This window comes from Drosophila nasuta, chromosome X, assembly GCF_023558535.2.
Source record: "Drosophila nasuta strain 15112-1781.00 chromosome X, ASM2355853v1, whole genome shotgun sequence".
NCBI classification, from domain to species: Eukaryota; Metazoa; Arthropoda; class Insecta; order Diptera; family Drosophilidae; genus Drosophila; species Drosophila nasuta.
The window spans coordinates 27427519-27446771 of NC_083459.1; the positions used below are offsets into that span (position 1 = coordinate 27427519).

A 19253-nucleotide genomic window follows, 5' to 3' on the forward strand; every position below is an offset into this window, starting at 1 on the left:
GCATATTTTTTTCGCTACTGAATATTTTTGTTTTTTTCAATCATTTTCTTATTCATTATTTTTATAATATTCATATTAAGTTTTCGCTTTTTTATTTCTTTTCTGCGATTTTTCTGCAATATAAAAATGTTTATTTCTTAATTTTGTACAATATTTTTAATTGTTTTTTAGTTTTTATTACATTTTATTTACTTTACTTTTAAACCATTTAAAGTTTTTAAAGTCGAAATTATGCCAGCGAGCTTAATTAATTCTTTGTTTACTTCATTTTTGCTCTGCCAATAATTTGAATTACATAGTTTGTTATTTATTTAAATTACTTTGCATATATAATTTTCATTTCTTAATTTATTTGAGTTTATTATTGAATTCTTACTTCATAATTCAAGTTACACATTAACTTTATTAATTTAAGTTTATTATTTCGTTTTTTTATTTATTTCAATCCTATCTACAAATTTAGTTACCAATCTTTTAATCTTTTAATTTATTTGTGTCACATTTGTAGTAACTTTATTCATTTCAATTCTGCCCACAATTCAAATAATATTTTGGCTCTACTTTAGTTTACTTTTAATTCAGTTCGAAGTCGCAATTTGCCGCAAAAATTTTATGCAGATTTCTTAATTGATTTATGTCGCAATTTTTGTCGTAATTTGCCAGTTTGGTAGTTTTTCGGCTCAGCACAAAAGTTTTTGTGTCACTAAACACAATCGCAAGCACAGCCACGCCCATGCCGCCCTCTTTTTTTTTGGGGGGGGGAGGTTGGTGCTGTGTGCGGGGGCGTGGCACCAATTAAAAAGTTGGCTGCGTTGCCAGCCAGCATTGAATATCCACGTAATCCGCAAACCAATCGCATCAAATCGAATCAAATCGCAACGAAACGTTTTGAATTCATCCCTCCCTTCCCCCTCGTCTACCCCACTACACAGCGAGCTGCTTCCTCTTCTTCAGCCTAGACGAAAAACTAAACTTCAAAGCCAATCAAAATGTTCCCATTCATTGAAGCGCAGCTTGCGCTGCTCTATTGAATTTTCCACTTCGCCTTCCGCTTCCACCCGCGTCCCGCTAGACGCAGCTTTGCTTTCACTTCACACACACACACACACACACACACACACACGCGAATGGAAGCAGACTGAGCTGTTGTAATTATGAAAATGTTTGTAATTTTGTGCAGCGCGTTTTAAAGTGCGTCGAAGTCGCCGAATTAAAGGCTTCAGCCTCAGGTAGGCGTGGTGGGCGTGGCAACAATACGGCTGCTCGGCATAGAAATAAATGTTGCATACTTTAGAGCGCACCTGGAATCCCAGACAAAGGCGAATGCGAATGCGAATGCGAATGTAGAACTCTCGCATCTTGTCGACGTCGTTGTTTTTGTTGTATTATTACAACACTTTTCCCGTCCCCTCTCCCACCTCATCTAACGATTGTTGTATGTGTGTGTGTGTGCTCCATATAGGACTTATTCAAAAAGGGAGGCATGTTTCATATTTTAGCGCATTTCTATGCCAGGTTTCTTCCTTCCATTTCAACTCGGTTCAGTTGTGGAGCACACACTATTATTATTATTATTTTCATTTTCATTTTCATTTCAACTACTATTACTATTATTATTATTACTATTATTATTATTATGTTGTCCAGCAGCAGCGAGTGCATTAGTTTTGAAAGTTATTTCATGTCGGCTTAGCATCATTTGTGAACCTCAAAAAATGGGTCAAGATATTAAGCAACTGGTAAACTGAGTGCATTCGAGTTCTGCACTCACTTGTATTCATTGAGAATGTGTGTGTGTGTGTGTGTGTGTGTGTGTGTGTGTGAGCACTCGAAACTACATTCCACAATTCACAATATGTTTCAAATGGAAAACAAAGTTTAACTCGGCCTTCGGTGAAATGGTTTTCCAATTTATTCATGTTTTTTTTCGCTGGAAATTATTCGAACATTTTTTACTGCCAACTCGAATTTAATGTGCTTGCAACATTTTTCTTACTTATTTCTTATATGCCACACATAAATTCAACGTCAACTCTTTAAATGCAGCCACACGTTGCGAGGCTGCAATTAATGTGAAAAGAGCTAAGAGCAAATGCATTAACAGCTTACTCGCTCGGCAACTTTAATCGGCTTTGGCCAACTCTTGCTCTGCGCTCTTTAAGCGACAAACTATTTCAACTTGCTTTCAACACACATTTTGTTTTCTTTTAAATGTATTTTTTATACCCGCTACTTATAGAGTTCAATGGGTATTATAACTTTGAAGAAATGTCGACGTTATTTGAGAAATACTTTTCTATGGCAACAAATGCATACTCCAATCGGATTTTAGTTGCTTTCTCTCTAACAATTCGGTATATTTTCTACATTATGGTATATTATATTTTGAATTTGGTTAATTTTAGTATACTTTGCTCTGTTTGATGTATATTTTGAATGAAGTACATCATCAATATATACCACATATAGGCTTTGACATATTTTAGTATTTTAATGGTATATTTTCGGTATATATAAGGACTGAGAATCCAGTATAATTCATACTCTATGTCGTATTTTGAATGTGAAATAATATCGGTATATTTTAGTATTTTTATGGTATATTTTCGGTATATTCAAAGACTGAGAATCCAGTATAATTCATACTCTACGTCGTATTTTTAAACTGGTGCAATATCGGTATACCACATATAGCCTTTGGTATATTTTAGTATTTTTATGGTATATCTTCGGTATATTCAAAGACTGAGAATCTAGTATAATTCATATTTTTAATGCGGTACAATATCGGTATACCACATATAGGCTTTGGCATATTTTAGTATTTTTTTGGTATATTTTTGATACACTTTAAAAAAGGATGGGCTTTCTGTGAAAATGAGTAGCGGGTATCGCACAGTCCGAATATGTATATACATTGGTATATTTTAGTATTTTGTGGTATATTTTAAGAATATGGTTTTTCATTGAACATTTCGAGCGGGTATCTCCCAGTCGAGCACACTCGACTCTACAATCTCTTCTTTTTTTTGTTTTTCAAGTTATTTTGCATACCTTTTGTTGTTGCATTCTTTTGGCATTTTTAGTTTCTCTCTGTTTAACGCAAAGAAGTATTTTTAGCAGCAAATTATGCAGCCAACGACCACAACACAAACACACACACATACACACACACACACTGAGACTCTTTAATGTATGTTGTGTTTTTTGCCTATACGCACAGCAGCTGCTGCAAGAATATTGCGCATACGCCTCATATGACGGCGGCTAGCAACAACAAAAAAAGTGCACCCGAAAAAAAAAACGAACGACGACAACAACAAGAACAATGCTGTGTCATGGCTAATGTGTAACAACAACAACAACAACAACAACAACAAGAACAGAAACAACAACTGCTAATTACAACAATGTGTGTCAATTGTTCAACGTCTGCTGTGTACATAAAAGCAGCTTATGTATGAGCTCTAGCATATAAGCAGATCGATGTATACGCACTAATATATATATACCATATATGTATAGCTATAAGATATAATATACGCAGCTTAAAGCACAGAAACAAAAGTAAATTGTAAGCATGACCGGAAACAATTCACCGGCTTGCTGAAAGAGAACTCTGAGAACTCTGAGATGACTTGTTGAAAGCAATGCCTAATCCTGAAACTCACTCACACTCCTCTATCTATCTATCTCTCTCTGTCTTTCTATTCTTGGGAACAGGTGCTGTACGATGGCAAACTATCGAATGCCATTGTCTTCATGTACAATCCAGTGGCAACCGATGGTCAACTCTGTTTGCAGTCTTCCCCCCAAAGGAAATGTTTCATATTTTGTACACACGCCGCACGCACTGATGCTGCAGGTAAGCAAACAAAACCTACACTCTCTCTCTCTTTCTCTCTCTCTCTTTGGATATATAGACGGTTATATACATTGCCTTGGCTAGTTGAGTCGAGTTCAGTTGAGTTGAGTCCATTGCGAGACCAAGTTTAAGACCTTGCCTAGTCTCAGTCCCCTCCCAGAGAGTGGCACATAAATTTCAGGCAGCATTTTACGACTCAAGCGCATGCCTTGGCATTTCTTATTAGGTACAATCTTTGCTCTGTTCCATGTGGCATGTGCCTCATGCCCCATGCCCCATGCCCCATGCTTCCACGTCTGCCTTGCTTATCATGGATAGCAGCAATGCTTTCTCCCCCTCGCCCATTCAAGCTGTGTTCCGCTGGGCTAAACTCGCCAAGACTGCCAACAAAATTATTCAATAAATTTTGTAGTAATTTCTTGTACAAACAACACAAATCATAAAGAGAGAGAGAGAGCGCAACAACAATAGCGAACAGTGACCGACAGACGCGCGCCTATGCGGAGCAACACACACAGTGTTGCATGCGATAATGTGGCAAAGTAGCAAGGGAGAAAAAAAAAAAAAAAAAAAATAGAAAGAAAAACGCAATTTAATCGATAAATATTGAAAGAAGCAGCTCAGCAGCAATTTATGCTATCAAATTTGATAGACATTTAGCCAAATGGAAATTGATAAATAGCAAATGATAAATTGCCCAAAAGGCAGTTTCCTCCATTTCATAAATCGATAATCGATTATCTTCCGCCGGCTTTTATTTCCTTTGATGCACTAAAAATAAACTAGTTTTTGTTTTGTTTGGTTCCGTAGCATTTAAAGCCGTGTCTTAGCTGCGGTAACACAGCTTAAAGCGAATGCTGATGGGTGCCAATACTTACCGATACCAATATATGCAAATATATCGAATAATGGCAATTTAATAGCATTCTTTCCCATTAAAGGGTTTTACTTCGGTATTTTTCTACAAATTCTGACTGATTGATAAAAAATTTAAATAGTAATAGCTGTTAGTATGTTAAAGTATCAACCATTGCGAAAATTTTTCCAGTCTAACCTATCGATAAATTATCGACTTTATTTTTAAAGCAATTTTTTAATGGAAACAAAAATATTGAATGAATATAAAAAGTCAATGAAGATTGTAAAGAACCAGCAAGATGCATAAAAGCCTAAGGTCAGCAGATGGTTACATAGTTTAACTTATCGATAAATTATCGAAGTGATTTTTAAGGCCATTCTTTGCATAGAAGATACTTATATTTAATGCTAGTACTCATGTGGGCGCAGCGAGACTTAAAGCAGCTACAGTTTGTTCAGTAAAATGTATCGATATATTATCGATAGTAGCTTCAAAGTACTATCTCAATTGAGCTGAGCCACAATTATCAGAGTTTAGCTATACATGATAGTCATTATAAATTTGTAGAGTTTTTATGCTTCATAGACTTTGTTTGTAACTATTGTGCTAATTTCGATTCGGATATTTTCACAGGATGTCAAGGCTGTGGTCACGCATTCGATACACTGCACCCTCAACTCGATTGGCGGCATTCAGGTGCTGTTTCCGCTCTTCTCACAGCTGGACATGGCGCACGAGGGCATCAGCGACATCAAACGAGATCCGACGCTCTGGTAAGTCGCAATCCACACAAAAAAGGGAAATAAATCGATTTATCGATATATTCGATTAATGCGATTACAGCTCGAAGCTGTTGGGATTCATCTGTGAGCTGGTGGAGACATCGCAGACGGTACAACAGCACATGATACAGAATCGTGGCTTTCTGGTGATATCCTTTATGCTGCAGCGATCGTCACGCGAGCATCTGACCCTCGAGGTCCTTGGATCGTTTCTCAATCTGACCAAATATCTGGTCACGTGCCTCTCGGCCAACAGTGATTTGCTGCTGAAGCAGGTAAGTGGGCATAAGGTCCAATCTTGCAATTCTCTCTCTTTCTATCGATCGATCTATCTCTCTGTCGCTCTTTGTCTGAGTCGATAACAAAATCGTTCGATAATCGAACGCCGCTCTATGTTAGTCATTAAGATAATATGAAAAAAACAAAACAGAAAAGAAAAGCAATGAAAAAAAAAAGAAAAGAAAATCAATGATAATATCAAATATGACGCTCTTACACTCACTTGGAGCATCGATAGACCATTTAAACGATTAATCGATAGCATGCAATTGACATTTGAGGGCCGCAATGTCTTGGCAAGCATGCTTACATTTCAATTGTTTTTCAATAATATTGTTATCGTAATCGTAAATTCAAATTTGACACGTATGTCTGTACATATGTCTATACGATTAATCAACTATTCCTGCTATGCGTATGTATAATTATCTATATATATTTATATTGATCGACTCTATGTCTATGCTATAAGTTTATGTATGAAATAAGTTATCTTAAAATATCTCTCGTCGCATGCCCAGAAGCCTCGCTCTCATTTTCAGTTCACTTAATTTTCGAATTCCAATTTTCAGTTTCAATTTCAATTTCGATTTCAACTTTCGTTTCTGTTCATCATTCTCTCAGTCTAATCCTCAGTCCATATTCTATAGACAGACTCTCTCCCTCTCTCTCTCTCTCTCTCTCTCTCTCTCTCTCTCATTCACGTCCCAACATCCAACATTCGCATTATATCAATAAGCGTCCCAAGTGGACAGCGGGGGGCGGGGAGGGATATTTGTGTTCTAGAAACAAAATCAAAGAATGTTTTCCAGCACACGTTTTTCACCAATTTTCCGTGGCATGTTTTAACGCCTCAACAAACAATTTTCAAATGATATGCAACGGCAGCAGAAGAACAACACAAAAATTTAAATGCTATCTCTGTCAATCAACATATATTTAAATGTATACCTCTCTCTTTCTATTTCTCTCTCTTTCTCTTTTTCTTTCCGTCTACAACAACTGTCTCTTTCTGCCATTCGCACTGTGTTTGCTTTTTTTTTTGTTGTGTGTGTGTGTTGTTCTTGTGTTTTTCTTTTGCGATTCACTTTTTTTCACTTGCCTTTGTTTTGTCTTTTTTTTGTCGGTGTGTGTTGTTGATGTTCCCGCTGATATGATGGCACACGTTGAACACAGTTGAACACGGGCCTGCGTAATCCTTTCAAAAAAGTAAACACAAAACGTTTGTTCTACGTATACACACAATTTATTTACACGTTTTCCCTTTTCCCCTTCTCTTTTTTTCTTTTGCTAACACACATGATATACATATATACTATATATACTTATCCTTAACACTATGCTTTCTTATGATAGATATATATTCGATGCAATCACAACAATATATAATCAATTTCTTTGTTTATTCCCGATTCATATTTGATTTGTTCTCGTCTCTGCAGTCTACAACTGACAGTTTCATACTTATCTTCAATTAATAGTAATCGATTGAAACAATCGATTTAAAAACAACTTTTAGTAATCGATTTCATGATCAATTTTAATAATTAATTTAATATTCGATTTAAATAATCAATTTATTAATTGATTTGAACAATAGAATTTAATAATCGATTTAATACTCGATTTGAATATTTGACTAAATAATCGATTTAATAATCAATTTAGTAATCGATTTTTATAATCGATTTAATTATCTATTTTAAAAATACAAATTTTCGATTTAATAATCAATTCAATGACTGATTATGATAAACGATTTTAATAATCGATTTAAATATTCGACTTAAAATCGATTTATTAATCGATTTAGTAATCGATTTAATTATCTATTTTAAAAAAACAAATTTTCCATTTATTAATCGATTCAATGACCGATTATGATAAACGATTTTAATAATCGATTTAAATATTCGACTTAAAAATCGATTTATTAATCGATTTAATAATCAATTTAGTAATCGATTTAATTATCTATTTTAAAGATACAAATTTTCAATTTAATAATTGATTTAATATTCGATTTTAATAATCGATTTAAATATTCGACTTAAAAATCGATTTATTAATCGATTTAATAATTAATTTAGTAATTGATTTTTATAATCGATTTAATTATCTATTTTAAAGATACAAATTTTCCATTTAATAATCAATTCAATGACTGATTATGATAAACGACTTTAATAATCGATTTAAATACTTATAATTGAACTCTTTTCAATTTCAGAATACAAATTTTGAACAATTTGAATATATCCAATAGATAGAAATTCGGCTTAAATCCTTTACGGATTTAATTCCAGATTTCAGTCTTGAAAGTAAACTGAGATTAATAAATATGAGCCATCAGTTAATTTGCAAAATTTGTGGAGCTTCACTTTCGATTGCTGCTCAAATATGCTCTCGAATTTCCATTTGAAAATTAAAACCAGATTAGGCTGCCGAATGTGAATGTGAATGTGAATAACTTTCAGATTTTCGATTTATCGACATTTGCAGCTAGCTACGAAAGAGGAATATTTGTGTTGTGCTTAGCTTCGTTGTGATTGCGGCAGTGTTTTCTTTTTCTTTTATTTTGCCTTCCCTGTTGCATGCTTGTTGTGTGGCACTGTTTGCCAACACCCCCACCCACCGAATGCCATCAGTTTTAATTGGCCAACCGAATATGTTTCCGTTTTGTGTTGATCCTTTCATTTTGCACCAAAGTTTGCCATGAGTTTTGCCTTGATTCTCTGCACCAAAAAAAGAAAAAAGTGCCTCGGCTTTGTTTGTTTTGCGTCCAAGTCATGATTAATCGAAATTGAAATGTTTTCGTTACCCAAGCCAAATCCGCCAAAAATCATAGAGCTAAAAAAAAAAACCAAAAGATTATGTGAAACCAAAATATCAAAAATAATGCTTATGAAATCTATATACAAAATATTTACTATATATCAATGTACTTGAAACTAAACTGAAATTCTACTTTCTTCTACTTTGTCTGCTCTCTCACACTCTTTCTCTCTCTCTCTATTTCTCTCTATGCTCTCTCGACTTCTCCCACACTTGTGTGTTTTCTGTTTTCTCCTTGCTCACTTCCCACATTCTCACACACAATCAACACAACTTTCTTGCTCACGATCTGCCTCTCCCTTTCCCTCAAACTCTCTCTCTCTCTCTCTCTCTCTCTCTCTCTCATTTGATCGATTCGCGCATTTCGATTATGCTTCATATTCCTTTAACGCCCGTTATTCACTCGTTTATCGTTTCAATTCCAAATTGTTTCATCTTCAAAAAACGCTTTAATCAACACACAAAAAACGAAAACCAACCAACAAAACAACTAAACTAAACTAAAAAAAATATATCAAAATATCTACAACAGTTCTACCAGGTGAAGCTCAATTCTCAATTTCTCAAGCAAAAAACAAATTGTATTACTACTTGAATTCTCTTTCTGTATCTCTCTATATATAGTATAAAAGTTTCGTTCCGTTCGTTCCATTCCGTTCCGTTCCGTTTCTCTATGTATCTAAATATATAACTACTGTGTGTGCGTGTCTCTGTATTTTGTGTCTTTACCTTAAGATTTGTAACTTTAACTTTAACTTGTACAGTTGCCTCATTCGTTGTTTCATTTCCCATCCGTTCCATCTTCATTGTAATATACATTCGCAAGTGTGTTTAGCTTAGTTTGAGAGTATCCCCGTATACTCTGTAGTTTCAGATAATCTTCAAACAATCTCAATTGCATTCGAGTTTGTAAATTCTAGGATTCATTCATTCCATAGACATTGTATTATATTATCGTGTCGTATATCATCATCATTCACCATTCACTCGGTAGTTTTCGTTATCAACGATCGATCTAAGTCGTAAGTTTTCTAATTTAAGTTCGATTTGTTTTCAGTTCAAAGTTGACATTTCACCTTTCTCTCTTTTTCTTTTTCTTTTTCGTTTGAAGGGACTCTCGTTCGACATTCATATTTACAAAAATGAATAAATTTCCATGTGAACTAAACTTTTAACCCAACACATTTTTTTTTGTTTTGTTTTTTTTTCGTTTTCGCATAAATATTTCCCATGTTGCTCTCGACTCTGACTCTGATTCTGATTCTGTTTCGGACTCTTTTTTTTGTTTGGGATTCCATTGCTGTTGCTATTGCTGTTGCCGGTTGCCGTGGTCCCCTTATTATTTTACACTCGTGCACAATTTTTAATTGGGAAACTTCTGGCCAGGCACGAGCTGGGATCTAAAGGGGTGTGTATGTGTGTGTGTGGTCGTTGCTGTGTTGCATTGTTTTGCTTGCTGCTGCCTGGCATCGACAGCAGAAACAAGCCATAAAACCAAAAAAAAAAAAACCCTCCGAAATGAAAACAACGAAACTTTTTGCCTCCATCGCATCGAGTGGCGTTTTGCGTCCCTCATAAGCCGAGCCATGTGTGAACATATTTTTCGTAGTAGAGCTTGGGTATTTTTTGACAATTCAACAATTAAAATTTCGCCAAAATATTTTCAACGCGCGCGGGACTCAAACACAGACAAGGCGGAATGCATTTGAATGCAAATTAAATTCAATTCTGATACAATGATTACAATTTTAATGGAATCAACATGAGTGACAACATTCGTCCGTTCACATTTTGCGTTGTTTTCCGGGTTTTTCCCACACATTTCCACTTGTGGTTTCAGCTAGTTTCCGCCCTTGCTAATTGCATATTTTGAATTTGTGAGAATTTATGTCCGTGTCTTAAGTATTTTAGGGAATTCGCTTTGTTGTCCTTAGTTTAAGTATTCAATATTCATATTTAGAACTAAGCTTAAACATTAAACTACATTCTACTTACTACATTCATACTATAAACATAAAATATATATAACTATAATTATACTAATTTACATAGCGTATATACGTAATTAATTAAGCTTAGCCTTAGCTATAGCTATAGCTTTAGCTTTAGCTTTAACCTAGAGAATCGTCCTTTTAGTAATCGTTTATGTTTGGGAATGCCAATTATGAAAATGTTGTTTACTTTGTTACGTTGATTTTTCTCGTTTCTCATTTCTCGTTTTATGTTTTTGCCAATAATCTATGACAAATTGATTGCCGTTTTTGCTGTTTGCTGCATGTGTTAACCCCCCCAAAATAAAATAATAAAAACTGTTTGAATCCCGTGTTAAACTACTACCAACATACTATATGTATATGAACAAAAAAAACGAATCCCTGTCCAATATCCAAATCAAATCAAACCAAAATGATCAACAACAATCAACAACAATCGACATGAAACTCATGTAAACGTATGTATACAAAAAACAAAATATAATTCAATTCAATTTTCCTCCCTCTTAATACTCTACTTATTGCTACCACAACTTTTTTAACTACTCACTTATCTATCTGCATCCTTTGAACAATCTTTCTTCATACGCGCACACACACACTCTCACACATTCACACTTACTACTTACTATATATAAATTCACACACTTACACCCATCTATGACTTCGTCTTGACCGCCTTCTGAGTTGTTTGAGGACAGCATAAGTTACTTGACTAATTCCTTGCAGTTGTTCTGTTTCTCATTTCTCACGTGGCAGCTGCTCGATCATGTGCTCTTCAATCCGGCCTTGTGGATCTATACGCCAGCCAATGTCCAGGCCCGTCTCTATTCCTATCTGGCCACCGAGTTTCTCAGCGATACACAGATCTATAGCAATGTGCGACGAGTCAGCACCGTTCTCCAAACGGTTCACACTCTCAAGTATTACTATTGGGTCGTCAATCCACGCGCCAAGAGCGGCATCATTCCCAAGGGTTTGGGTAAGTATTACATTTGCGTGGCATGAGCTCTTCGGTTTTAATTTAATGTGGGGGAATTCTCTGTGTGTCTCTCTCTCTCTCTCTCTCTCTCTCCATTTCTCTTAGATGGACCGCGACCGGCTCAGAAGGATATTCTGGCCATACGCGCCTATATTCTGCTCTTCCTCAAGCAGCTGATCATGATCGGCAATGGAGTCAAGGAGGATGAATTGCAAAGCATACTCAACTATCTGACCACCATGCATGAGGTAAGTTTCTTTCTCCCTGAATTCAAGTCTGAAGTTAAGAAGATAAGTCTCATATACAGTAGTGTACCTCAAAGTGGAAAATCAGAGAATGGAAATTAATATGTTTCCTTTACTCCCTTTGGGAATTTAAAAAAACACCTCACGTAGCCCAAAAAGTGTGTCCCAAAAATCATAGTTGCCTATAAGAGATTTAGACTTAATTTATATGATTAGTCTCACTTTTAATTCCCATACATTTTCCTCCCTTGAATTGAAGTCTGAACTGATATATTTCATATACAGTAGCGTAGAATATCAGTGAAATCATAATAATATACCTTTCTTAGCATATATTTTTATGTCTTAAATTTACATTGATTAAATACCTCATCTTACCTCAAACCAATTCTCATATAATTTTCATTTTATAGTTATTTATTTTCCACTTTATAACCTTCACATTGTTCCTAGTTTCTAGTCGACTTCAGTTGACGTTAAATAACTAAAGAATGTCTATAATTATTATTTAATGAAACCGTCTTTTTACTTTATTCAACAGGACGAGAACCTGCACGATGTGCTGCAAATGCTCATCTCATTAATGTCGGAGCACCCGAGCTCCATGGTACCTGCATTCGATGTGAAGCACGGTGTGCGCAGCATCTTCAAGCTGCTGGCGGCCGAAAGTCAATTGATTCGCCTCCAGGCCCTCAAGCTGCTCGGCTTTTTCCTCTCTCGCAGCACACACAAGTGAGTACTCACTCTCATTCCAGTTCTTTTGAAAAATGGGCGGGGGATTAATGGGCTTTAACTCGTTGCCTGGCCTTAGTCATATTCTCTGTGACAAACTGCCGCGTAATGCATACACTCATAAATTGTTGGCTTATGCCTTTTTTTGCGCCGCGCCATCCTTCATCCGCCACAACTCCTTCTTCTCTCTGCTCTGCTCTTTAGGCGTAAGTACGATGTCATGTCGCCGCACAATTTGTACACACTGCTGGCGGAGCGACTGCTGTTGTATGAGGAGTCGCTGTCCCTGCCCACATACAATGTGCTCTACGAGATTATGACGGAGCACATATCACAGCAGATACTCTACACACGTCATCCGGAGCCCGAGAGTCATTATCGCCTCGAGAATCCAAGTAAGTAAACTTCTGAGATACAGGGCTGCAAGCTGCGGGTAGTTTTAAGGTTGAATCCTGCGCTGAACTTCGGTTCGTGTCGCGGTTGTTTCTATGATTTACTTAGGTTTTAAAAGCGAATGTCAAGCTGAGGTTCCGGGTTGTTTTAATTGAGCATCGGTTCATGTCTAGGGGAATATGATTCAGTCTGTCTTCGAACCCGAATGCTAAGCCTAACTTCGGTTCTTACTGCTGGAAAGTGATTTAAAACAATATTATTCTTCATTAGTATTTCCTTCTACTATTTATGTTATTCTCATTCTAATATCATATATAAGTTAAGGAAAGTAAATCATATAGATTCAACTTCTTAATGTGCTTTGCAGCCCTGACTAAGTTGTCTTGTCTTAAGCCCTGCCCCTTTAATTATCCCCACTCCGCACCTTACTATAATCGCTTATCGATTACTCCCTCCGAAATGACAGTGATACTGAAAGTGGTCGCCACGCTGATACGACAATCGAAGCAGACCGAATCCCTCATCGAGGTGAAGAAGCTCTTCCTGCAGGACATGACGCTGCTGTGCAACAGCAATCGCGAGAATCGTCGCACCGTCCTCCAGATGTCCGTGTGGCAAGAGTGGCTCATTGCCATGGCCTACATCCACCCGAAGAACACCGAGGAGCAAAAGATTAGCGACATGGTCTACTCGCTGTTCCGCATGCTGCTGCATCATGCCATCAAGCATGAGTACGGCGGCTGGCGAGTCTGGGTCGACACTTTGGCCATTGTGCACTCGAAGGTCTCCTACGAGGAGTTCAAACTGCAGTTTGCCCAAATGTACGAACACTACGAGCGTCAGCGTACCGACAACATCACCGATCCAGCACTGCGTCAGGCACGTCCCATTAGCACAATCAGCGGCTGGGAGCGTGAGGAGCTGCAGCAACAGCAAAACGGACCCGTTCCAGCTGTGCAACAGCAACAGCAGCAACAACAGCCACAACAGCAACAGGTGCCGGCTATTAAGGGCGCTGTGTCGATAGCCTCGCTGGAGGATGTGCCACCCGTCCAGGAGGAGGAGGCCGAGGAACTGGAGCTGGAGAGCATCGATGTGGAGCCACAGCAACTGCAACTGCCCAGCGATGTGACCAGCGAGTCCTGCGAGTCGTGTGCAGCCAATGGAGAGACAACCACAGAGACAACAGCTGTACCTGCGTCAGCTGCTACTCCCTCGGTCAGTGGAGAGTCGGAGCCGGGTAATAAGTCGGTGATTGCAAACATCTCGGATGTGTACAACGAGCAAATCAAAACGGATGAAGCACTGCAGGCGACACCAGCGAATGCCAACTGCAATGGCAGCCTTAGTCCCAGTCCCGAGGACAAGCCAGAGCAGCCGATTGGAGGTCAGGCAGCGCTCAAGGAGACGCTGCAGCTGGGCGATGATCTCGAAGAGTTGGAGCTGGCCACCGCCAAGGATGCGCTCGATGTGGAGCAGCATGTGGCGAGTGTGCTGCAAGCCTCCGAAGCGGCATTGAATGACTGTAAAATGGTCGTGGATGATGTGCTGCAAGAGTCATCGTCGGTGCTCAAGGACGAGGAGATCGAGCTGGCCGTCAATGAAGTGGTCCAGGGTGTCCTCAAGAGCGAGAAGAAGACCGCCCAGGACAATGTAAGTCTGTTGAACAGCAAGAACCTGCTGAACAACAACAACAATCCCAGCGAGCAAGAACAGTCACAGCAACAGCAGCAACCGGAAACCGAGGTGAATGCCAATGAAGTTGGCAGCGAACAGCAGCCAAGTCTGGGCACTACGACAACAACGACGACAACGACGACGACGACGAAGGAAATGGATTCCGAGTCGGAGAAGAAACCCGAAGCAGAGACAAAGACGGAGACGAAGACGTCGAACACAGCCGCAGCAGCAACCAATCAAAAGACTGAAGATGCCGAGGCCAACAAGCTGAACAACAACGAGAAGCTCACGGCCAGCCAGCCAGAGACAACGCCAGCTCCCGTTGAGCTGGAGCTGAGCTCATCGCTGAGCACAACCATTGAGAGCAGCAGCGATGAATTGACAGCCTGCCTAACTCCCGAAAGTCCCGAGGAAGGTTCCATCGAACCGCAGCCCGAGCTCGATGAGCAGCCCGAGGATGTGGTTGCCACAGCAGTGCGTGACATTGTTGAGCAGCTGATTGACAAGGTCATCGATGCTGCCGAGAAGGAAGCCAAACAGGACACTACAAGCGAAAACGAGAAAGAGACCGTAAAGGAAACGGAAACCAACAACAACGAGTTGCCACAGAAAGAAGCCGAAACGCAGCCAGAAAAGACAGAAACAACAGAAAAGACAACAGCAGAAACAAAGACAGAAACAGTTGTTGAGATAAAGACAGCAACAGCAGCAGCAACAGAGACAGCGACAGCGACAGTTGCAGATACAACTTCAGAGTCCAAGGACAAGTCGGAGTTAGTTGAGGACTTGAAGCAGTCGCCAAAGTCAGAGCTAGAACCAGAACCAGAACAAGAGAGCGTTGCTGAGGCAGCCAAAGAAATTATACAAGAAGTCGTTGAGGCGGCTCTGGACTTGGCTCAATCGCCTGTTGCAGCCACGGCAGAGTCCTCTCCCATCCCTGAGCCAGCTGAGCAACCGGCTCAAGTCCCAGCTGAAACTGCGTCCGCTCCGGCTGCAGTTGCAGTCGCCGAGGTGGAGAGCAAGGAGCTTGTGTCGGAAATAGTGAACGATGTGCTCGACACGTTGGTCGATGAAACCATTCAGGCTGTGGCCGTCGCCTCCGAGCAGACCACACAGACCACGCCCACTCCCGAGGATCAACCGGAGGTCATTGAGGTAGCGACAGCAGCAGCTGGAGCAGCTGCTGTGCGGGTTAAGCCCACCGAGGTGGACTCCACAACGCAGACGACACCAAAGAACGAGGCCGATGCACACAAGGCGCTCGAGGAGCTCCAGGACGTCGACGAGGACGTTCACGATGTGCAGGGCACAGTCGATGACGAGGACTACGCCGTGCAGACGCCACAGGCAACAGCTGCAGCTGTGGCCAACGAGGGAGCCACGCAGCTCGAGGGTAATCACTACGGTGAGTGGAAAATACATTTTATGTTATATATATATATCGGTGAACTTTCAAGGGCAATAATTGGGAAATTCATAGGATATATCTAAACAACATTTTGAAAAACCAATCAAAGGAACATTTCATTTTAATTGCATTTCAATTGTATGCTCACAATAATCTCTTGCACTTCAAAGACTTTAATTATTTAGTACAATTATTTCAAGTACTGTAACCGATATATATCAAACTGAATATAGAGTAAGGAAAGGGTTGCTAATATGTTGAATTTTCCCCACCTGCAGCTGGTGGTGCTCCAGTTGGTGCTGGCGCCGAGGCTGGCAAACAGCAGCGCTCCAAGTCCGGCTCAACGCGACCAATGTTCAGTCCGGGTCCCACACGTCCGCCGTTCCGCATACCGGAATTCAAGTGGTCCTACATCCATCAGCGACTGCTCAGCGATGTGCTCTTCTCCCTGGAGACGGACATTCAGGTGTGGCGCAGCCACTCCACCAAGAGTGTCCTTGACTTTGTCAACTCCAGCGAGAATGCCATCTTTGTGGTGAACACTGTGCATCTGATATCACAGCTGGCCGACAATCTAATCATTGCTTGCGGTGGTCTATTACCGCTGCTTGCCAGCGCCACATCCCCCCAACGTAAGTTTCCCCACCACACTCCCGCTCCCTTCCCTTCGCTTATTAACTGTCTCTTTTCCTTTTCAACACTGCAGTCGGAACTCGATGTGCTGGAGCCCACACAGGGCATGCCCCTTGAGGTGGCCGTCTCGTTTCTCCAGCGACTCGTCAACATGGCCGATGTGCTCATCTTTGCCACCTCGCTGAACTTTGGCGAACTTGAGGCCGAGAAGAACATGTCCAGCGGCGGCATCCTGCGCCAATGCCTGCGTCTCGTCTGCACCTGCGCCGTGCGCAACTGTCTCGAGTGCAAGGAGCGCACTCGCTACAATGTTGGCGCCCTGGCTCGCGACGTTCCTGGCGCCGCACACCTCCAGGCGCTTATTCGTGGCGCCCAGGCATCCCCAAAGGTAATTCTCCTCTTCCCTTCCTTATTCTCTTGCTTTTTATTGCAACCCCCCTTTGTGTCTGTTCTCTTCTTTGTTGTGCTTTCGTCTAGAACATTGTGGAGTCTATTACCGGTCAATTATCTCCCGTCAAGGATCCTGAGAAGTTGCTGCAGGACATGGACGTCAATCGATTGCGCGCCGTCATCTATCGCGATGTGGTAAGTCAGAGCTTCACATTATAAATTTTATCAATAAGTATGATAGTTAGCGATAACTGTGAAGTGATGACAAAAATGCAACTTTACTTCACAAGTAAATACTATGTTTTTGGCAACATTCGATTACCATGAAATAATATCGATAAATGCATATTGATATATTTCAAATTTCGTTATTGGGATGTTATCGAGCAGCTATCGATAGTTGATAGCGATACTAATGAAACAGCATTTAATTGAATATAAACAATGTCAAATCAAAGTAACAGATTAATCAATAACTTTACCGATAGTCATTTGTTTACACTACCGATAGTAAATATCGATATTAATCAACCACCATTTAATTGAATATAAACAATGCCAGATCTAAGTAACAGGTTTATCGATTACCTTACCGATAGTCATTTGTTGACACTACCGATAGTAAATAGCGATATTAATCAACCAACATTTAATTGAATAAAAACAATGCCAATTCTAAAGAACAGATTAATCGATAGCTTTACCGATAGTCATTTGTTTGCACTACCGATAGTAAATAGCGATATTAATCAACCACCATTTAATTGAATATAAACAATATCAATTCTAAGTAACAAGTTTATCGATAACTTTATCGATAATCATTTGCCGACACTGCTCGCAATTGTCTTTGCACTTAAATCACATACTCTTTTTTTGTGGTCTTCTATTTTTGACACTACAGGAGGAAACAAAACAGGCGCAGTTCCTATCGCTGGCCATCGTCTACTTCATATCGGTGCTGATGGTATCGAAATATCGCGACATATTGGAGCCACCAGCAGAGCCGCAAATACAGCGTCAATCACCAGTGCTGCAGCGCAGTTCCGCAAGCGGTAAGTTAAAATTGAAAAGTCTAGATTAGATCTCCTAGAGTTATGAGAATAAGTTGCGATAATCGAGTCGTGGCATTTCCCCGATATTGCCCGACATATACTATATATCTATATATATATTTGATCCTGGTTTCGACATGTGCTCGGGTGGGTTCTGATTTTAGTTACAAGTTTTTTACAGTTATCGTTATCGTTATCGTTATCGTTATCGTTATGGTTTTGATTTCTCGATTCGCATTTCTCATGCGTTCCATTTGCATTGCTAATTTGCGTCTATCGCTTGTCTCTGTCTCGTTTCGTTTCGTTTCATTTCGTTTCGTTTTGGTTTCTCTATTTGTTTTCTTGGACTATTGTTTGCTGCACCAAAAACTACACAATCGTTTATTGGTTCTCTATCTAACAATCTCTCTGTCTGTCTCTCTCTCAATCTCTCAGCCTTTCTTTCCCTCTCTAACTCGCTATCTAACTATCGATCTCTTATGCTAACTTAAATGAATTGAAATTTTGAAATTGAATACTCTCCTAAATTATGCATTTGTTTTATGTTTCGAATTGCGTTTCGTTTTCGTTTCGATTTTTCGACATTTTTTGTGTTCTGCTTTTGCATTTCGTTTTCGTTTTCACAGCCGTTCAACGAGTTTTACGCTCTCTTCTACATACAAAACTATGTTTATGGTAGTCTTGAACTCACTGCCGTTCCACTAGAACCCCCCATCGCACCACCCACAAAGTAACCACCCACCAAAACCACCACCACCACAACCACTTTCACCACCGCCAGCACCACCACCACATGTCTAGAGCATTTCTTCCCACGCGTGTGTGTGTGTGTGAGTGTGAGTGTGTGTGCGTGAGAGTGTGTGTGTGTGTGTAGCTTAAGTGAAGCAACTTCCCCTTCAAAAAAAGAAGAAAGGCGCACGTTGCACCAAAGTGACACCATTCAACCACCGCCACCGCCTTCCACACCTGCCCCCTCACCCTTTTCTCCTGTTCCACCACTTTTCACTGCCCCGTTTTTAAACTAACTTAATCGTACAACAAAAAACTTAATCATTAGCTTGTAAGTAAAACAAAAAAAAACAGAAGAACATTCATCTTGTCCATCTTGTTGTGGAGATACT

The 19253-nt window shown here is 39.6% G+C and overlaps 1 protein-coding gene across 1 annotated transcript in view; it reads left to right on the top strand.

The window, feature by feature from the left end:
- Positions 1 to 19253, top strand: part of LOC132796536 (neurobeachin) — a 124646-nt gene that overhangs the window by 85504 nt on the left and 19889 nt on the right. Inside the window, 12 exon segments of the mRNA XM_060807736.1 lie at positions 3724 to 3810; positions 3812 to 3865; positions 5358 to 5497; positions 5568 to 5781; positions 11374 to 11596; positions 11702 to 11844; positions 12383 to 12573; positions 12778 to 12968; positions 13433 to 16051; positions 16333 to 17075; positions 17165 to 17272; positions 17982 to 18132. Of these exon segments, the coding sequence (XP_060663719.1) occupies positions 3724 to 3810; positions 3812 to 3865; positions 5358 to 5497; positions 5568 to 5781; positions 11374 to 11596; positions 11702 to 11844; positions 12383 to 12573; positions 12778 to 12968; positions 13433 to 16051; positions 16333 to 17075; positions 17165 to 17272; positions 17982 to 18132 (4864 nt within the window).